Raw genomic sequence first — 18,781 nt, forward strand, 5'->3', positions numbered from 1 at the left:
AGGTGTATGATTGGCACCTCAGTTTGCAAGACGCTTGCGGTCACTCTCACTGTTTTATTGATTAATTCAAGACCCTTAATTAAAGATGATACCATCTCCCGCAACATATTCTACAAACTCGCCAATACAAAGTTTTTCATCACGCTGCGTACGAAACTACTCTTAAAAAATATATGACACACCACAGTTCTATTTACAATTTGCTACTTTCATTTAAAACCAGCTGCCAAGACGGCTAATAATGTATTTATTCAACTTATATTCATGTTGCGCCGGGGGGGAAAATTCTGCCATTTCAAAAATAAATACCATTGTCTTGGAAATAAATATATGTGAAAGTTGAGATAATTTGCTGCCTCATGACATTTTGTGATGAAGCAGCAAATGACACATTACATCATTACATTACTGGCCCTTTAAAATTGCCTTTATGCGCTTCATTTAAAATGAGTTACATTTTGTTAAATCTTTTCCCTGTTCATTAATCTGACTTCTAAAAAAAAAAAGAGAGAAAAATTCACGATTAGCTTTGGAGAAGATGTACAACTCGGATGTTTGCATATATGTATTTACACAAGCTTATGTTAATTTTGAACATCCACTTTGATCTTTGATGAGTTCCAGATTATTTTCCTGCGCACCATCCATTAACTGATTGTTTTCATACGGCGTAACCATCGACAAAACACAAAGTACTGTGCACGATTTCCGTTCCTACTACAGCAGAGTCTGGCGGCCAAGGGGGGGTGGGGTCGGTGAGGCATTCGGATTATTTCAACATGAACAATCCGGGCTAGACAGGAGCTTCGCCCACGCTTGCCGTGTGTGGAAATTCTTCATGGCCCGATGGCTTTTCATCCTCCTGGGCAGTTGTCATCTTCCGCCAACGCTGGACAGAATAAACAGAGTGCAGCGCTTCAGACTCTCACGTTAGCTCAACACACTCCGGGAGAAGAAAGGAAAAAAATTTAAGAAATATTGAGAATGTGAAGTTTGGGAGGCAGGCAATATTGGGAGGAATTGCATGGAATCATGGATTACATAACGAGTAATTAGGTTTATATAACAACATTTCCTGGTCACAATAACATGCAAAAATAAATCAGATTGTCCAGCAAAAAACTCAAAACAGTATTTTCTCTCAGCCATTGCCGCTATAATCCCACTAGGCAACTGCAAAAGAGTGCAATCGTAAATCTTCACCTGTAAAATGGAAAGAAACACACTGTAGTAGGAGCTCCTACCTGTTTTATGCTGCCCTTACTGGTGCAGAACATGTAAATGACGTAGCCCGGGATCAGCACCATGGACGACAGCGACATGAGCCAACCAATGGCTTGGCCCCACATCGGGTACACATACTTTCCCAGACTCAGAGGCGTCATCTCAATGGCACTGAAGGTAAACACCCCCTATAATAATGAAAACATTTTTGCTTCAGTTAGCTGGTCTAAAATCACATTTGTGTTTGAATTCTTTTTCCCCCCGCAATTTATTTATCTTCCAGTTAAATGATAAAATATTGACTTTAACTATGTCGACAAACCGTTTCCCACTAATGTTGATTCCTTTATCACTACAGTTGTGGAGAATGAATGAAGAACAGTGATTTCCCAGAGGGCCACAGTACCTCCCCCCTACCATCGATTCCCCACCTATTGCCTATAGATCAGCTCGCAATATATAGTGTGTTTGCATAGCTCCGCCTACCAGGCAGATGAGCGGCGTGAAGAACATCCAGCAGAGCTTCCACCAGCCGCACGGCCTGTAGCCGATCATGTCCTCGATGTTCTTGTAAAACCTCTCGGCTCCTGTGGGCACGCGCAAGTGTTACTACGGGGATAATAGCGACGGGGAACAAAACCCCGTGAGGTGAGAGCTGATTGGACGGAGCCTTATCGCAAGTCAGGCGAGACAGACAAATGTAATTTCCTGTGCGAAGGGCGCGTACGTGATTTAATAATTCATCTTGCAAGGTTTCCTTCTAAAGGGACAGTATTAGCTTTATTTTAGACCAAATGTCAAATCAGAAAAAAAAACTATGCAGCATATCTAACCCTTTTTGACATTATAAAGAGCTTATTTCTAGAACTCTTTGCACAGAATGTCATCTATTGACAATAGAGCCACATTACAATTTTTTGCATAACATGGAACCTTTAAATTCATGGCTACTTGTTTTCTGGATTCACAGTTTTGGCCAAAACAAATTGATCCCCTACCATAAAACCAGGATATGGACACTGTTTCAAAGAAGACGAGGAAGAGGAGGCACATCCCGCTGGCTGAGTAGTAGTCGAAGAGCTTGAACACATACAGACCCCCCTGGGAGATTTAAAGAGACAGAGACACTCCGTAAACAGACACTCTTCGGTGGCTGAAGCCTAAAAAAAAAATGTCTTTGCCAACCAAAGACATGCAGCCACTGCCCGCACCTGTGTGATGTTGGAGAAGCCGATGATGAAGGAGACGAAGCAGACGATGAGGATGAAGACCTTCTTCCACTTCCTCAGCTGCATGGGATACTCGTCCATGAGGGCGGTGATGAAGCCCTCCACTGTGCAGAACTGCGACATTGCACAAAGCAGAGGTGAGCTGCGGCTGCTGTGTCGGTATTGATTTCACATCATGTCGTCGGATGTGTACAAAAGCAAATCGTTGCAGAACAAGTGAGGATTGTTTTCAAATTGTGTTGGGTTTTTTTATATGATAACAACCAGTGGGTTTGTCCTGAATTCAACATTCAGCTTTAATAAATGCGACCCAGCACCAAATTAAACCCCACTTGGTCATAGGTGGAAAAAAAATGTGTGCGCCATGAGGTCCACCTGACTGTCCAGGCCCAGCATCATCAGCATGGAGAAGAAGAGGATGGCCCACAGAGAGGACATGGGCAGCTGGGTGACGGCCTGCGGATAGGCCAAGAAGGCCAAACCCGGACCTGAACGACACACAGAGGAGCACTACTTAAAAAAAAAAGAAAAGAAACGGTCCTACGTGATGGAAAAATTGACTTTGACTTTTAACAGGAAGCCGTAAACAGAGGGCTAAATCTGTTTGGTTTTTAAGAATCTGTGGAGATGTTTGGAACGGCTAAGACTTGGAGATTTGGGTGGCAAAGACAGAGATCTGAAAGTGCGAGAACAACACACGACCTTTGACCTCCTATAATATGACATTAGCGCAACCACCTCCGTAAGGCACGTGCACGCTGTTACCTGACGCTGCCAACTCGTGCACAGGTTTCTTGGTGATGTAAGACATGAAGCCGACAATGGAGAAGATGACCAAGCCGGCAAACATGCTGGTGCAGGAGTTGATGCAGCACACGATGATGGAGTCCCTGGCGAGACCAAGACAAAGCAGAAATGTTAAAAGAAGGCAAGGCCGGGGGAAAAATGAAAGGGATGTGCACAACCTACTTGTACACGTCGTTGTGATAGTTGTTGTAGCTGCCCAGTGCAATGAGCGAGCCCAGGCCCAGGCCATAGGAGAAGAAGATCTGAGTGGCTGCATCCAGCCACACCTGTGGGGAGAGGAAAACAGACAACACATGCAGCACAGGCACTTTTTGCATGGGTTTTCAGAAAAACTAAAAATAAGAAATGAATAATACAAGGTGCAGCACTGGCTGACCTCGGAGCGGATGAGCTTATTGAAGTCGGGCGTGATGTAGAAGCGGATCCCGTCGATGGCTCCGGGAAGGGTGACCCCACGGAAGAAGAGGATGAAGAGCATGAAGTAAGGATAGGTAGCGGAGAAGTACACCACCTGCAGGAGGACGGGGGGAGGAGAGGACAGCGTTCAGGGGGAGCTTCAACTGTTCAACTGATCTTTTAAATAATTGTGACAGTGTTGTGAATTTCAACCCTGAATTTCAACCCCGAAACTGAAAGATGGATTCCGCAGCTTCTCCTCTCTGGACGTGTCTGTGGACCAGAAGTTCTGTGGTGCCGTGATTATGCTTAATTGCCAATGTCCGTCAAGGCCGCCGGCGCCCAAGGAGGGATTTCATATTTCTCACTCACATTAAAATCCAATTATCTCCGGCAGGGAGTGGTGTAAACGTGCTCCCCACTCGCATATATGCCACCGTGGGGGATAGTAGGGGGAGCCAGAGTGATGGCCTCTTCCTTCCTTCCGTCTCCTCGTTTGAGATGAAGTCATAACTAGCAGGGGGCATTTCAATTTCCACATCTCATCAGTGAGGAAAAAAAATAAACGCTATCAATTTTTGTGGCTAGCCGCCTTGGGTATATTTACAACGTAAATAATTTAATTTATAAATTTTTTAACGGCCAGATTTTGTTATACATTTTTTCATATATCAAGATGTGCAAAATTGTGATATGACTTAGTTCTGCAAACTAAAATGTTTCGTTTTCTCCAGCCAGAAAATAGACCGTTACGCAACCCCAGAAAACAGCACATTTAGCCCTCTGTTCACAGCCTGCAGCTTGTTGCTTTGTTGGACCTTCCATATGTTTAAGGGCCCGTGTTTGAGAAAAAAAAAAAGTAGAGGATGTAGTGTTTTGCCACTGTTGGAATACAGCGATATTTTCGCATCCAATGGGTCCCTTAAAAAAAATGCAAACGGTGAGAAAAGTATTCAGAGAGCGGCAACAGATTAGATGAGACTGGAAGCGAGAGGCTGACCTTTCCCGTCCACTCCACTCCTTTCCAGATGGAGAAGTAGACGAGCACCCAGGCCAGTGCCAGAGTGCCCACTAGGGGCCAGCGAAGCTCCCCAGGCTCCTCCAGCCCGCCAGACAGCTGGTGCATGTTACGCCTACACCGCGAAAAGACAAAACGTGACACGCGTGAGCGCAAGCAGCTTCCAGAAACGGTTGAAAAGTCTCTCGCACGGCGGCGATCCGGCCCGACTTACTCCCAGAACTCTGTGACGGCGCTGGTCAGGTTGGTGGTGTCCGTCAGACTGTAGTTGGAGAAGCATTTTGGCGTGTTCCAAGGGTTGTCGCAGCTTTGCCAAGGCAGCTCCTGTGCACATAAGTTGTTCACGTTCCAGAAAAGTTGATAGATAAACACAGAACAAACAGGGATTTGCATAAGGGAAAAGTGTTTCCGCGATAGCTTCTATCACTTGCGTCCCTGACTCTCCACACTCCTCCATTTTAATGAGCCTGCCTTGTTTTTTGACCTTCAGATGTAAACACAACAATCAACATCAAAAAGGGTTTATTTTTTCCAGTCCTCAATCCTCCTACCTTCTGCTAAAAAAAAGCCCAGAGGAAAGTGTCCACAAAGTCTCGACAATCGTTCAAGCGGTCGCACACAGGCGTAACAAGGACATTGTGACTGTCAAGATTTGACTTAGAAGAATTAGCCTTAAAAAATAATAATAAGCCAAAACTAACACTTTTAAAATAAATTTAAAAAAATGTTGTTGTTGTCGTTTTTTTTTAAAAAAAAAGGAAATTTGTTGCTTGACCTTTATGCAACAGCTTCCACTTGGGGGCAGCAGAAACAAGCATCTTGAGCTTTTGCAGCCAATCAAGATTTTTGTTTGTTTTGCATTTTAGTTGCACTCGCGACCTAAATACAGTTAATTAATTACAATTAGTTTGAATACTAAGACCAACTTAAAAATACTTTGGACAGGAGCTCTCAGAGATGGGTGAGCCAGCATTGAAGTTTCCAGCACTGCAGCATCGTGAAGGTGTGACCTACTGAACGGAAGGAGTTGAATAAGTAGTAGAGTGCCCAGGCAATGATGATGATGTAGTAGATGTTGAGCCAGAAGGACAGGACCACCGCAGCGATGCCGACACCTAATGCAGGAAGATGGAGGCATTTTGGGTTTTTTTTGGAGTGTAAATATTTTGATGCCAGCATGCCATCACAGCAGATGGCAGAGAGAAAACGTCTCAGTCGGTCATCCTACTCATTACTGTCGTTTCCCTCCTCCCACCACTTCCTGTCGTTTCCTTGCCCTTGCCTTCCTGTATCGGTTGGCACGGCGGCGCTGCCGCTATCGTTCTCGCCGTCTTTGCCGGCAGTAGATGAGATGAGCTCTGTGCTCAAAGCTCGGAAGCCGCAAGCAGGAATTTTTTTCACTTCAGCAAGAGAAGTTGCAAACAGAAAAGGTTTACCCTTTTCAGAAAATTCATCCATCACATTTAATATCCCCTGCAGCTTTAGTGTTTATTGTATATATGATATCAATAAAATATGTGGCCAGTTGGGGTTGAAAAACAATCCTGCAGCGTCCTGTTGTCGAGTTTCCTCACAGCTTACTTTTCAAATTTTTAGTTGTCTGGGGGCAACAAATAGAAAGCCTCCCTGAAAATCTGTTTCCATATCAAAAAAAAAAAAAAAAGAAAAACTAGTGGGAGAAGAAGTCTGCCTCTGTGAACAGATGACGGCTCATCTTTCTGTTTATGTCCTACCTTTCATCATTGGCATGAGCTTCCAGACGCCGAGTCCTCCGACAGATGTGAACTGCCCTAGAGACGTCTCTAGGAAGAAGAGCGGGATCCCAGCGAACACCAGCGTCAGGAAGTACGGGATCAGGAAGGCCCCTGCACAGATTCGGGACAGAGATGAAAAAAAAATCCATGGGCACAAGTTTGGAAAAACCACCTCACCAGATGGAAGTGTAACAGGAACATTCATGTCATTATAGATGTTGTTATAGCAGAGAAGGCAGTTTCTAATCTTGTCTGCCGTCTGGATTCTACCCGAGCGCCTTGTTAGTTACTTACACAAAAATTGCAAGGTGGCCTTTTAAAATGAAATACTGGAGGAGGTGCGTCATTCAGAGCGGGGGAAAAAGTATATTTCTACCAGCGGCAAACAATGTGAATGCTGCTCTCAATCCAAGAAAAACGTGTCTTAAAGATGAATGACCTTCAAAATCAGGAAGTCCATGAAAATTCATGCTGCTAGAGCTTTTGTACGGACTTGTGTGAATGTGCAAGTGCCAGTCTGACGGCACTAAAATGGAATTAGAGTCTCCCTTACAAAAGAAATGGAGCATGTCTCGGCTGCAGACATCGCTCCCCGGCGGCACTTGACAGATGTGAAACCTTTACTCTGAAGGAGGCCGCAGTGACCACAAGGGCGAGCTTTCAAATATAAAGAATTGGAAGAGGCAGCGTCGGAGGGATGGAGGTCGGCACGACAAGAGGAACGAGACGTCGGGCCTTGGAGGCAAAGCTCGACTGATGCATGCAGCCCAGTCTGCAGGCCGCTACTTCGTGACATTTTACCACGATTTAGTCTGAGACCGCACTGCCAAAGCTTCAGGATGTGTCGCAAAGCAGGAGAACAGGGCTGGTCTCAGCAAAGTGGAATGAAGAGGAGCTCTTTTTAACGGGGAGATCTTTGGAAGTTTGTCATGTTCTGATTGCTAATCAAGCAGAGCTGCTCCACTAGGTCTGTTGATGAAGGATGAAGACCCGAAGGCCTCTCCCAGGTTAGGTGCAGCGTCCTCAGCCAGGTCTTGGCTCCGACCCCCGAGGAAAGCATAGTGTTTTGTCAACATGTGGTAGGTGCAAGGAAGCATCGTTTTTATCAGGGAAGTCTAAAACCCACTGTTTTTCCCCTGGAGGCTGTAAACGGAGGGCTAACTATGCTGCTGGAACCAGCGCATTTGATTGGGTCTGGGAAGCAGCTTTGCTACAGCTCAGGAAATATTAATTGTTGACAATATCCTGTCGTTCCGGTTATTTTCTCAGCTGTGAAAGAAATGTTTTAAGATGTGCATCAGGCCAGCGGGTGCCGCCAGAGTTCTGCTCCCACCACAGCCTACCTCCACCGTTCTTGCCGCACAGGTAGGGGAACCTCCAGACGTTGCCCAGGCCAATGGCGTAGCCCACACAGGAGAGCAGGAAGTCGAACTTCCCCTTCCAGCTGCCCCGGTCAGGCAGCTCCTCTTTCGCCTTCTGGTCTGCAGAAGGCGCCGGAGGCTCCAGCTCCTCGCAAGGGAGGGCCTGCTTGGCCTCCGTTGGGGAGTTTAAGTCCACGGTACTCTGTCCAGTCTTCCCCATGGCGGGACGGACGCAGACGAGGGAAGGTGACTCCTGAATTTGGCGGCGGTGGCAGCTGGCTCGAGTCCCTGTTTCTGTCACTGAGTTTGGCAGCAGACTCACTGGATTCAGGAAAAACTGTAGAGAATCTAAAGGAAGAGACAGAAGGCAAGTGCTGCTTCATTTATTTTTAGGTGTGACAACAGATATTTTAGCAAGACTGACTTGGTTTAGTTTGGTTGTTGTTTCACAGCTCACTGGCAAATTACACTGGAATTACACAACTACTTCACATTGTATAGGCTGTTCCTATATACTTTATTCTCATTGTAATTCATGCACCTACACATCACGTTTTTTTGTGTGTTTTTTTTTCTTTGCCTCTGGCCTTGGAGGGTGTAAAAACACCATTGACACTTTCACACAGCAAACAGCCGATGGTTCTGTGTGCTCTCGTCCCTCACATCATGCCCGGCTGGATAGGAAGTTGATTAGGAAGGAAGTTGGCCATGATGAACCAACATTGATTGGCCCGGAAATTATTGGAATCCTTTTGTGATGCTTAGGTTTGTAACAGTTTGCTTGTACAGCATGTTTTTTTGTTTTTTTTTTACTTTTTGCTCCTCACTGCCTGATGTTTTCACCGAAATTTAATTAAATTTCACAAAAGGAACAAAAAGCACAGCCGCTGTCTCAATTTTCATTGATGTCCAGTGGTTTAAAGACACATCACTAGATTCTGTCATCCTTTGTTCACCGTGTTGACATTAAAAGGGGGGAGTTTAGTCTTTATGTATGTTGGTGGCGGGAGATTCCTATTTAAAATGCAAATTCTGTTTGTTCCAGGTGAGTGTGTTGATCAGCTTCAAAAGCGCGCCGATGACACGAAGAACATCAGAGATTCCCTTTAAAGAGGACATTGTGGATCATCGTATTCATAAAGGTAGACATTTTAAAATAATTTTTTTTTATAGCTTTGGCCTAAAAAGTTTTATTTTCCATTCACAGCTTACATTCACAACTACAACAGCTAAATGCTTTTTGCGACACAGACAAGGAAACTGCAACTAAATTCCAATGTTGCTGTATCACAAAACAAATGACTTCGCCACCTAACCAAGTCATGAATGAATCATAAACTAAAAAAAAATAAATGTACAGGACCAGAAAGAGCAGCGGTGGGTGAATCTTACCTAAGCGTTTCCCCTCATCGACTTGTCAGCTTCACATCCCCTCGTGGGCTCCGAGCGAGTGATGAAAAATTCCACCTAGATCTCCGAAACGGCCATCTTCGCACTGAGACTCTGCCGTCGAACGCAGCCAGAGTGCGTATGTGCATCGGTAGAGGCCGTTTGGAAATTCCCACCTCCCCCCCGTGTGCTTCTAGAGGACCTGTGGCTCTTCCTGTGGTGGCCGTTATTGAGCGCTCGTTAATAAAAGTTCGACCAGTGTGCCTGCTTTGATTAGTGCCCAGCAATGACTAGCCAGGCCCCGGGGCTGTGTGTGTGTGTGTGTGTGTTGGGTTGCTGGTGTGTGTCGACTCCCCAACTCTGGTGGCACCAGTAGCAGCAGTGTGTGTGTTTGTGTGTGTGCATGCGTGTGTTTGTGTGCTTTTTCCGTGCATGTGTGTTTTGTTAGGATGTCAAGCGCTCGTCAGAGTCGTTGCCATGGTGTTTCCCAGCAGAGACTTTTGGAAAAAGAGGCAGTGATGACTGCTGGGAAAAAAGACAGTGAGGGGAGGCAGGGGGGAGGTGGGGTGGAATTCTGTCATTGGTTCTTCTTGTTTCTGATCATCGTGGCTGTTGAATCTGGGATTGGCGAACTGGATGAACAGGATCACAGAGTGAACAGATGAATTAAATGTTCACCCATGTGCACTCCATGTGAGTTTTTGAAATGATGAATCAAATAACAATAACTCATATTGTCCTCTTATACATATAGAATGTTTTTCTAATACGTTGGCCAGATGATGATGATGCTGATGATGATTTTTTTTTTTTTTTTCCTTTTAGAGATAAATGAATTTGGATCCATCTACTCCCCTTCAAAAAATGGCCAGTATACAGTATCATATACAGTATCATTTTTAATGGAATACTTATTGGTGTTTTTCCTTTATTTTGCCTGTATTGTTCATTCCAAACACGGCTGTTCACCCTTGTGGAGCTCCTGGTGAACTGCAGCAGCAGGCTCAGATGACACCATGCGAATGTCTTTTTTATTCCTCATTATGTCCTCATTTATATTGATGGCAGGAAAGACAAGGCACGGACCCTCCCTGTTCCTCCTGACAGGCGGAGTCCCCGTGTGAATGTTCGCTCCAGATATTCCATCACGGCCAATTAGAACGTCTGATCAACATTCCCACAGTGACCCCAATTGCTTGCTTGCATGCTTGCTTGCTGGCTGGACGTGAGGGTTTTGGGGGGGCGAGAAGTGAGAGATCAAGTTATACCAGATGCTTAATTACGGCCGCAGCTGGGAGGAGAGTTGCCGTCGTGTCCGCTGAGGCCTCCCCGCCTGCCTGGATTGTAAACAGTGAGAGCCGACTGGACTGCCGTTGTCAAAGCTCTTTTCTATCCTTCTGTTCGCAGCATCTCTCCGGGTCTGTGCGGATCTAATTACGGCTGTGACAACATCATTTCTTTCCCTGTCCTGAACCTCTCACTTGGTTCTCTGTTTGGTATTTCGAGATTTCAGCGCGGCCATTAGTTAGTGCCACGTCACTTTATTCCTTCTCGCGTGACAATGCATTAAAGGCCAGCGGTAAATGGTATTTGCGTCGCGCTGTAAGGAGAGCTGAACTTGGCCATCGCTTGGCCGAGGGTGCCTCTGCCACAGAAAGAATCAACTTTTGTAGCAGCAGCAGAATCATTTGTATGCATGAGCTCCAGTCCTGCCGCTGCGTAATGAACGCCCGTGGCAACATCCAGGCCTTCGCTCAGAAAGTAGACTAATGGCTGATGTTTCAAAAATAAATCTTCTCTGCAGTTTTGCTTATTTGTGAAATAAAAAAAAAAAGACTTTTCCAGATCATTAATATTTCGCTGATATTTACGCCCAATCCAATGGATGCTGTTTTTGTCAACAAAAAAAAAATGGAGGGGGAAAAAAAGTAAATATTGGAGTTTGATGAAGGGAAACAGTCTGGCAGTGCCATCTGGAGCCAACGAGCTGCTTGGAAGCAACGTTATAAATAAAGCAGCCAATCCAAACAATGTTTTGCTAAATTAAGTAATGACAATAAGAAATAGCGACAGGAAATTCTCCTGCATTAAAAAGCCCAGTATAGCAGCACAGAGAAATGAGAAATATGTTTTAGTCGTATACCAGGCGTCCATCAGTTAAAGAACCCATAGAGAATATTTGTAACGTGATTGGCTGAACTTATTTGTATTTCTTCTTTCTGATACAAAGCACAGTAATGGAGCCTTTCTATTGGCGGAGAGAGCATGAAGGAACATCAGATACATTGGCAGAGCCGCAACCCATCATGACTTATTGAACGCTTCGTTCTGTTGGACGTCAATATGAAAAAATGCACAGTAGCAGACGGGGACCTTGACTGCTGTGTTTGGAAAAGAAAACATTTAAAATCATCAGATGTCCAAAACAGTTTTTTACGGGTTTTAGCACATCTAGTTGGTGAGAACACTTTTTACATACTATAAGATTTGCAGAAGGGGGTGCCAACATAGCCTTTCCCCAACCTCTGAATGCCAAATTAATTCTTTAAAGATCTCATATTACAACCATTGTCCAGTAATTCCCCACAAGACTTCAAGATAATTATTCTCAAACAAAACCATTAAAACATTGCTTCTTCTTTTTTTAACAATGCACTCGCTACCCAGCAATAATGGAGAGGGAGGAGCACCATCCCACATTCAATTATGTTTAATGAAAGTTTTTTATTAGATTTTGATGGACTCAGTGTGTCCAAAGTGCTGTACAGTGTCACCAGTATCAGCTTTGCAAACTTTAAACAGACTTTAAGCTGATAAGCTATTTCACAGTGACGACTTATAACGAAATCTAAGGGAAAATATTGAAATTACTTGTCTTCATATGATTAAACGGTGTGGTTAGGATGTCATTAATTACCTGATGAGACAGTTACCTCTCTCAGCTTAATGTTCCTCTATTTGTCCTATGGTGCTATCATGATGCCCAAAGACAATCCATCATACAGATTACAGAGCAGGATGGAAGTCTCTGAGTAACAGGGGGCAGAGTTACAACTGAATAAGTTTTGCATCTGCTTACTTTTATTCCTGATCCAGAACATCCGGAGGGTGCAAGCTAGCCGCTGCACAAATCAGGGGCTAACAAGGCTGGTGAGGGACAGGTGTGCGAAGGGCCAAGGAGGCCACACTAACTTTAGGAAGGGTGAGTAGGAGAGAAATGGATCTGAGAAAACATCCCACTGACCCTAATTCGCCCACCTCAGTCCCCTCAGTCCACTTTGTTGGGGTTTTCCATGATTGATGCCATGTTATGTAAAATTAGCACATTGACTGTACTTAAAAATAGCTGTTGCATCACACTGCATGCACCACCAAGGAGGACTTTAACCGTAGCTCACGCCGCGGCCCGGCTGACCCGCTGAGGGGGGAGGTGTCACTTTCACTATGGTCGCAGGGGGCAGAGTTGGGAGGAGTAGCCTGTTAATTGAATGCCGCTTTGGATCACACACACATGGCTGAGCCCGGCCTGTTTACTACTGGTGGACACCGGTCAAGTCAAAGACGCACCTTGGCCAGGAGACGTCTGATAATGTTTCAAGGGTACTACGTGTAAAGATAAGTGGGAGGGACTTCTCTGTTTTCTCGCTAAGAAAAAATGGAAATCAATGTATCACATCCCCGGGGGGGGGGGGGGGGTGTGGCCCACCCCGACCTCATATTGAAGGTTTTGTTCCCTCAGGCGGTCAATGTGGGACGACACACTGCAGTCGGGATGTTCAGCATACAGTGAATCGTATTGGTTGCAAATGTTAAGAGGAGGAGACGTCTTATATAAAAGCACATCTAAAATTTAAAAAAAAAAATAAGTACAAATTTTGCTGGTTTGGACGAAAACCTGGATTGGCACAGGTTTCATTATATTATATTATATTATATTATATTATATTATATTATATTATATCATGAGCGTTGTACTTGTATGTTTGTTTACATTTATCATGCAACTGGATGCCACATCCAGGGCTGAAAGACGATATCTTTCCACTAGATGGAGCCCTACTCACACTGAATCGGCTTTCTGATCCTCTCCAGTCGCGACACAATTGTTACAGCTCTGGTTTCGAGAAATACTTAAAAAAAAAAAAAAAAAAAAAAAAAATGTTTTCAATGCACACACATTTTTTTTTTTTAACTTTATTTTAGTGTGTTTGCTACTGATAAAGGCGTTATTACGAAGCACTGAAAAACACATTGTTGTTGTTGTTGTTGTCGTTGTCGTTGTTGTTGTTGCTGCTGCTGTTAATGAGCATAAGTGCACTTCATTCTGTCTTTGTGCACCAAATATTTAATTTTATGGAATGCATGAGCGCTCAAAAGTAGATTCACAATGCATTGATCATTCAATGCATTGATAAACAAATAGACTAAAAACACTTTTTTTATGATTAATTACAGACAACAGTATCTTGATGTAACTCTCATTTGGTAACTGCAGCGTAAAAACACTTTTTTTTCTTTTTTTTTTTTCGTTTTCATTAAAAAAAAAAAAAAAAAAACACTTAAATGGCCTCGCAGAGAAACATGATATGGAGCCTATTGTAAACTAGGCTCGTAACACTGTCTTCTTGATGAAACAACTCCCACACTGAACTTTGACTACAGTCCTCCCGTGCCGTCACTCCTTCCCCGTCGCCTCCAGCGTCAGGTTCTCTCCTTCCTCGCCGTCCTTCCTGCAGGGCTGCGTCGGCGCCCTGAAGATGACGCGCTTGCACAGGGTGAGGGCGGGCAGGTGTGGCCGAGACTGGCGCAGATCGCTGGACGGCGTGGTCACGGCGTCCCGGTTCTACGTGCGGAAAGAGTGGAAGACAAGTAAAATGAAACGATGTGACGGTGGAGGTGGAGGAAACGCAGTGGGGGGGGGTTGCTTACTTTGCACAGCGTGACGAAGATCCCCACAGGGACGCACATCAGCGGCAGAGTCAACAGCACGAAGGCCAGAGTGCCTTTGATGGCGGGATGGACGTCTAAAAAGTTCAAGTTTGTGCCTTGTAATAATATAATTTGGATGAAGACCTGGGAAACAGGAGACAGGGTGAGTTGAGTTGGACCGAGGACATGTCTGAATACAGAAACCAAAGAATCAAAATCAATGTTAAAGCAGAATGAAGGGAATGTGGATGTCAGCTTTTGAAGGCAGTTGTTTTATTTTATTATTATTGTTTTCATTTTTGTTTTTATAAATATTCTGATGTTTATTGTGTCCTTGTGTGGATGTTTTTTAATTCAAGTTCTTTGTAAATGTATTTCTTTGGGATAAGGGGCGGACAACAAGGTTATTCTTCTTTCTGCTCCTTTCTTTCAGGAGCTATAAATATCATCTTTCATCTTTCAAAGAGACGTACGGAATTAAGTATACATCTAAACTGCAAGACGAGGAAGGTGGAAAAGTCATCGGAGGCACCAGGGGTTGTGTGCTGATAAAAAAAAATCTCACCATGCAGACGAAGGGTGTGATGAACAGCCAGCAGTACTTCAGCACGGGGAACACCTGGTACCCGAGCATGTCCTCGATGTTGCGGTAGAAACGGTCAGCTCCTGGTGGGTGGGTGGGAATATGAGTCATGACTAGACTTGACTTGACTGAAGGGACTCGAAGACCTTCATTGAAACCGTCGACTCGAGTCTCACCGTATACCCAGGCGACGGAAATGGTCTCAAAGGTGGCGATGAAGAGCAACACGACGAAGTGAGCGCTGAACCAGTCCATTATTATCATAAGGTTCTCTCCCGCCTGGAAAGTTAGAAAGAAAAAAAGAGAGCATTTGCTCAGAGAAGCCGAGGCTGCTGTAAAAGGAAGAAAACTGCATTTCAGCAACTCCTGAGGGTGACCGCACAAAGTCGGTCGGCCCCACATGCGCAAGTTCGGCGCTGCAAACCTTCACTGCCCTAAATTTATTGACTATCTGAAATTGCCTTTGCGCACTGCCAACATTCATTGCATCACTTCCCATTTTGCGAGTCCCCTCCCCCGCCGCCCACCTTCGTGAGGAGCGGCAGCCCCAGGAGGAAACAGACCACGGCGATGGCCAGGACCAGCAGCTCTCTGCGGTATGGCCTGCGCAGCTGCTGCGGGAACAGGTCGATGATGGTCGTGGCCAGGCTGTCAGCATGGACAAACTGGGAATGCAGAAGTCAAAGGTCAACATGTCTGAGAAACTTTCTTTTCAGCCTGCAAGCATGATTCAATGATGTGGCTGGTGCGTGTGAGATTTCTGCAGGCATGGCTTGGAATGGAGTTACCTGAGAGTTCATGCTCAGGAACAGCATCATGAGGAAGAAGAGGACGGCCCAGACGGAGGGAGCGGGCATCAGTGACAGGGCCTGTGGAAACTTCACAAAAATGAAAGTAGAATCTAAAAGACAAAACAAAAACAAAAAAATCCCAATTATTTCTTTGTTGTCCAATTAGCTGACCAACATTTCATGGAAAATATTCAGCATGCTGTAACTTCTGTTTCGGGAAAGAAACTTTTTTTATTTTATTTTATTTATTTATTTTAAAGAAAAGGGCAAACATTAACCCACCAAAGTATATAGCTTCATCCATCGGCATGTTCAGGCTGGAGGCCAAAAAGCCCATGATTGCGGCCAAAGTCAAACAGGTCAAGATGCAGGTGGCCACGTGAATTCCCATCAGCAGCAGGCAGTCTCTGCAATGCCACCAGAACTAGATGAAGGAAACTGAAAGAAATTGGGATCGTCTGATGTGTGAAACCTGACCTGTAGCAGTCGGTGTTGTACTGGTTGTAGCTTCCCAGGGAGGTCAGCACTCCCATACCCAGAGACCAGGAGTAAAGTGCATGACTCACTGCGGCCATCCAAGTCTGAGGGGAGGGGTGACACGGGTGAGTCGGCTCAGTCTTTTTTCCTTCTTTCTTTGCCTTCAAAGTGTGCAGTACAGTCACCAATCCCACCACTTCCACTCAGTCTCAGGATATTAAATACTCTGCTATTTTTATTATGAATATTTTAATGTTTATTGCGTCGTTGTGGATGTTTTTTAATTGAAGTTTTTTTGTTAGTTAGTAAGTTAGTTAAACCTTTATTTATTCAGGCAAGTTAATAAGAATTAAGAAATATTTTGTAAATTTAATTCTTTGGGTAAAGGGGCAGATAAAAAAAAGATGATACTTCTTTTGCTCCCTTTCACTCAGGAGTTGGGAATGTTTTGTTTCATGTTTAATTGCTATGTTTTTTTTACTGAATTAATTAAATATAATGAATTAATTAAATATAAACATAATTAAATCCCCATCATCTTTTAAGAAGATATATGATTAGAATTATTAGGAATTAGAGTGTGCATCTAAGATGCAAGACGAGGAAGGTGGAAAAGCCATCGGAGGCACCAGGGTCGGGACTCCAATTGTTAAAAGTGTGCAGTACGTTCACCAAACCCACTACTTACACTCAGGTGCAGGAGACTGTGGAGGTTGGGCGTCAAGAAATACCTGAGTCCCTCCTCCATTTTGTCTGCCGTCAGTCCTCGGATGAGCATGATGAAGAGCAGCAGGTAGGAAAATGGAACGGTCACGTAAAACACCTTTACATTAACAAAAAGAAACCAAAAGAAAACGGGCTCATTAGCTTAGACAGACAGACAGACAGACAGACAGATAGATACATAGATGACCCACCTTTCCCAAGTATTTGGCTCCTTTCCACACACCGAAGTAACAAATAATCCAAACAATCAAAAGACAGGGAACCAGCGAGACATTCAGCTGCGTCCAGGACACGTCATCCAGTGACATCAACACATTCCGACTGAGAAAAACAAACACAAGCGCACTTACTCGAGTAATTTGTCATTCAACGTGCAAATGTGCATGTTTTTTTGTTTTTTTTAACAAACAGCAAACACAAAAACCAAACAAAAAGTTGTTGTAGGAGTTGTGCATACGATCCTGGAGGCTTGTCAGAGCACGTATGTCTGAATACAAATAAAAGTATTAAGACAAGCAGACCCGCCCACTTGATAAGGTCAGATGGAAATTCATGTTACAACAGGCTCTTCTGTGCGTGTGTGTGTGTGTGTGTGTGTGTGTGTATATTTGCAGGATTTACTCACAGATAGAATTCACTTTCCGCACTGCTGTCGGAATCCAGGCTGACATGGTGCAGGTGGAGGCATCGGAAAGACAAGGAAAGAAAAACAAAAAGCCTCTGTGACTCTGATCAACTTCCATCAGACGGAAGGCTGAAGGCTGTCAAGTTAAAGTTCAGGTCTGCTTTTTATATCGCAACACTGTGTGCAGATCCACTTACCGAAAGGTTGTATTTGTCTCTGCAATCTCTTCTGGATTGTCCCTGGACATATTTACAGGAAGATATTACTATTTTTTTTTTTCTTTGAAAGGTCCTACCGTGTCAAACATTCGCTTTCCCATTGTCTAATACTAAAGATTATCGGTCAGTTCAGAAATCACAGCGCAACTTCCATGTGCAACTTACTGGTGTCCCGTGGCCAGCCTGGTAGTGGCACACGAGTCTGCAGGGAGGGCAGAGGTTAGACAGGAGGCTCTCAGTTCACAGGCCAACCAGAAAGCAGAAGCAAGTTTCCTCTGCACCCAGTAGCTCACCAGAGTTGTACCAGCCATCACACCTTGTCCAGGGAAGCGGGCTGTGGAAGGAGCTGTACAGGTAGTAGAGAATCCTCGCCGGTATGACCACGTTGTAAATGTTGAGGTAGGCCAGGATGATTTGGGAGGCGAAGCCGACCCCTGAGGGATGCAGAGAGCAAACACAAACTGGGCTAAACCTCTGAGTTTTGTGTGTGTGTGTGTGTGTGTGCGTGTGTGTGTGTGTGTGTGTGTGTGTGTGTGTGTGTGTCGTTAGAGCCGCAAGCTAACATGGTGCAAAGCCAGACGGATCCGCCCCTGGCTCAGAGCCCCACTCACCGTGGAACATGGGGCAGATCATTCTCCAGGCGGTGGCGCCGGCCCGGCTGGTGTACTGGCCCACCGCCGTCTCCAGGACGAGGAGGGGAAAGGTGAGGAAGAAGAGGGCGAGGCCATAAGGGATGAAGAAGGCACCTGGAAGACGCAGCGGGCTGATGAGGAGGAGTGAAGACACCCTGACATGTCGATCCTCCACCAACCCCCGTCGGGTACTCGTGCACCTTCGCTACTTACATCCTCCAAAACTGTAAACCAAAAAGGGGAAAATGTAAAAGGCTCTGAAGTCCATCATTTGCCCCGCCATGGTGAAGAGAAACTCCTTTCTGTTTGCCCATCTGGCCCTCGGGTGAGCCCTGCCCTCATCCACTGGACAGCTGCTCGCTGAGACTTCAGTCATGGTCTCCCAGTGCTGTTTTTTTTTATGAATAAACAAGGCAGTGGCACATCAGAAAAGTCAAAGAAGTTTGCAAATCTAGAATTAGAAGCTTTACACTTCTCTTGATCAAAATCAAAATTAGCGCTGCCAGAGGACTGACACAAATGATAACTTAAAGGACAAAAATGTGCTACTTACTGTCGAGCACAGTGCAGGCTCCACGGGTAACGTTACACAACTGACTTGGAGGGAAATAGGGGGAAGGGT

The 18,781-nt window shown here is 44.9% G+C and overlaps 2 protein-coding genes across 2 annotated transcripts; both read right to left on the reverse strand.

Moving 5' to 3' along the window:
* Positions 1–40: 40 nt before the first annotated feature.
* On the reverse strand, positions 41–9,454 carry slc6a1l (solute carrier family 6 member 1, like). Its single transcript, XM_076030216.1, has 15 exons — positions 9,182–9,454; positions 7,772–8,137; positions 6,408–6,539; positions 5,689–5,789; positions 4,889–4,998; positions 4,657–4,789; positions 3,637–3,771; positions 3,423–3,526; positions 3,219–3,343; positions 2,829–2,941; positions 2,436–2,567; positions 2,223–2,325; positions 1,711–1,811; positions 1,245–1,412; positions 41–889 (listed from the first exon to the last, which is right to left on the reverse strand). The coding sequence occupies exons 2-15, from the start codon at positions 8,007–8,009 to the stop codon at positions 794–796; spliced, it is 1,791 nt and encodes a 596-aa protein (XP_075886331.1). The 5' UTR covers positions 8,010–8,137; positions 9,182–9,454; the 3' UTR covers positions 41–793.
* A 3,932-nt stretch (positions 9,455–13,386) lies between these two features.
* LOC142890992 (sodium- and chloride-dependent betaine transporter-like) lies at positions 13,387–18,748 on the reverse strand. The gene is made up of 16 exons (XM_076030384.1): positions 18,713–18,748; positions 18,373–18,547; positions 18,139–18,273; positions 17,821–17,961; positions 17,693–17,729; positions 17,310–17,402; positions 16,876–17,005; positions 16,647–16,781; positions 15,959–16,062; positions 15,764–15,888; positions 15,479–15,591; positions 15,218–15,355; positions 14,867–14,969; positions 14,673–14,773; positions 14,108–14,251; positions 13,387–14,021 (listed from the first exon to the last, which is right to left on the reverse strand). Exons 2-16 carry the CDS (start codon positions 18,533–18,535, stop codon positions 13,854–13,856), a joined length of 1,830 nt encoding a protein of 609 aa, XP_075886499.1. The 5' UTR covers positions 18,536–18,547; positions 18,713–18,748; the 3' UTR covers positions 13,387–13,853.
* Between the last annotated feature and the right edge of the window lie 33 nt (positions 18,749–18,781).

This window comes from Nelusetta ayraudi, unplaced genomic scaffold, assembly GCF_046127955.1.
Source record: "Nelusetta ayraudi isolate G7.1 ecotype Tasmania unplaced genomic scaffold, CSIRO-AGI_Nayr_v1 ptg000027l, whole genome shotgun sequence".
Taxonomy (NCBI): Eukaryota; Metazoa; Chordata; class Actinopteri; order Tetraodontiformes; family Monacanthidae; genus Nelusetta; species Nelusetta ayraudi.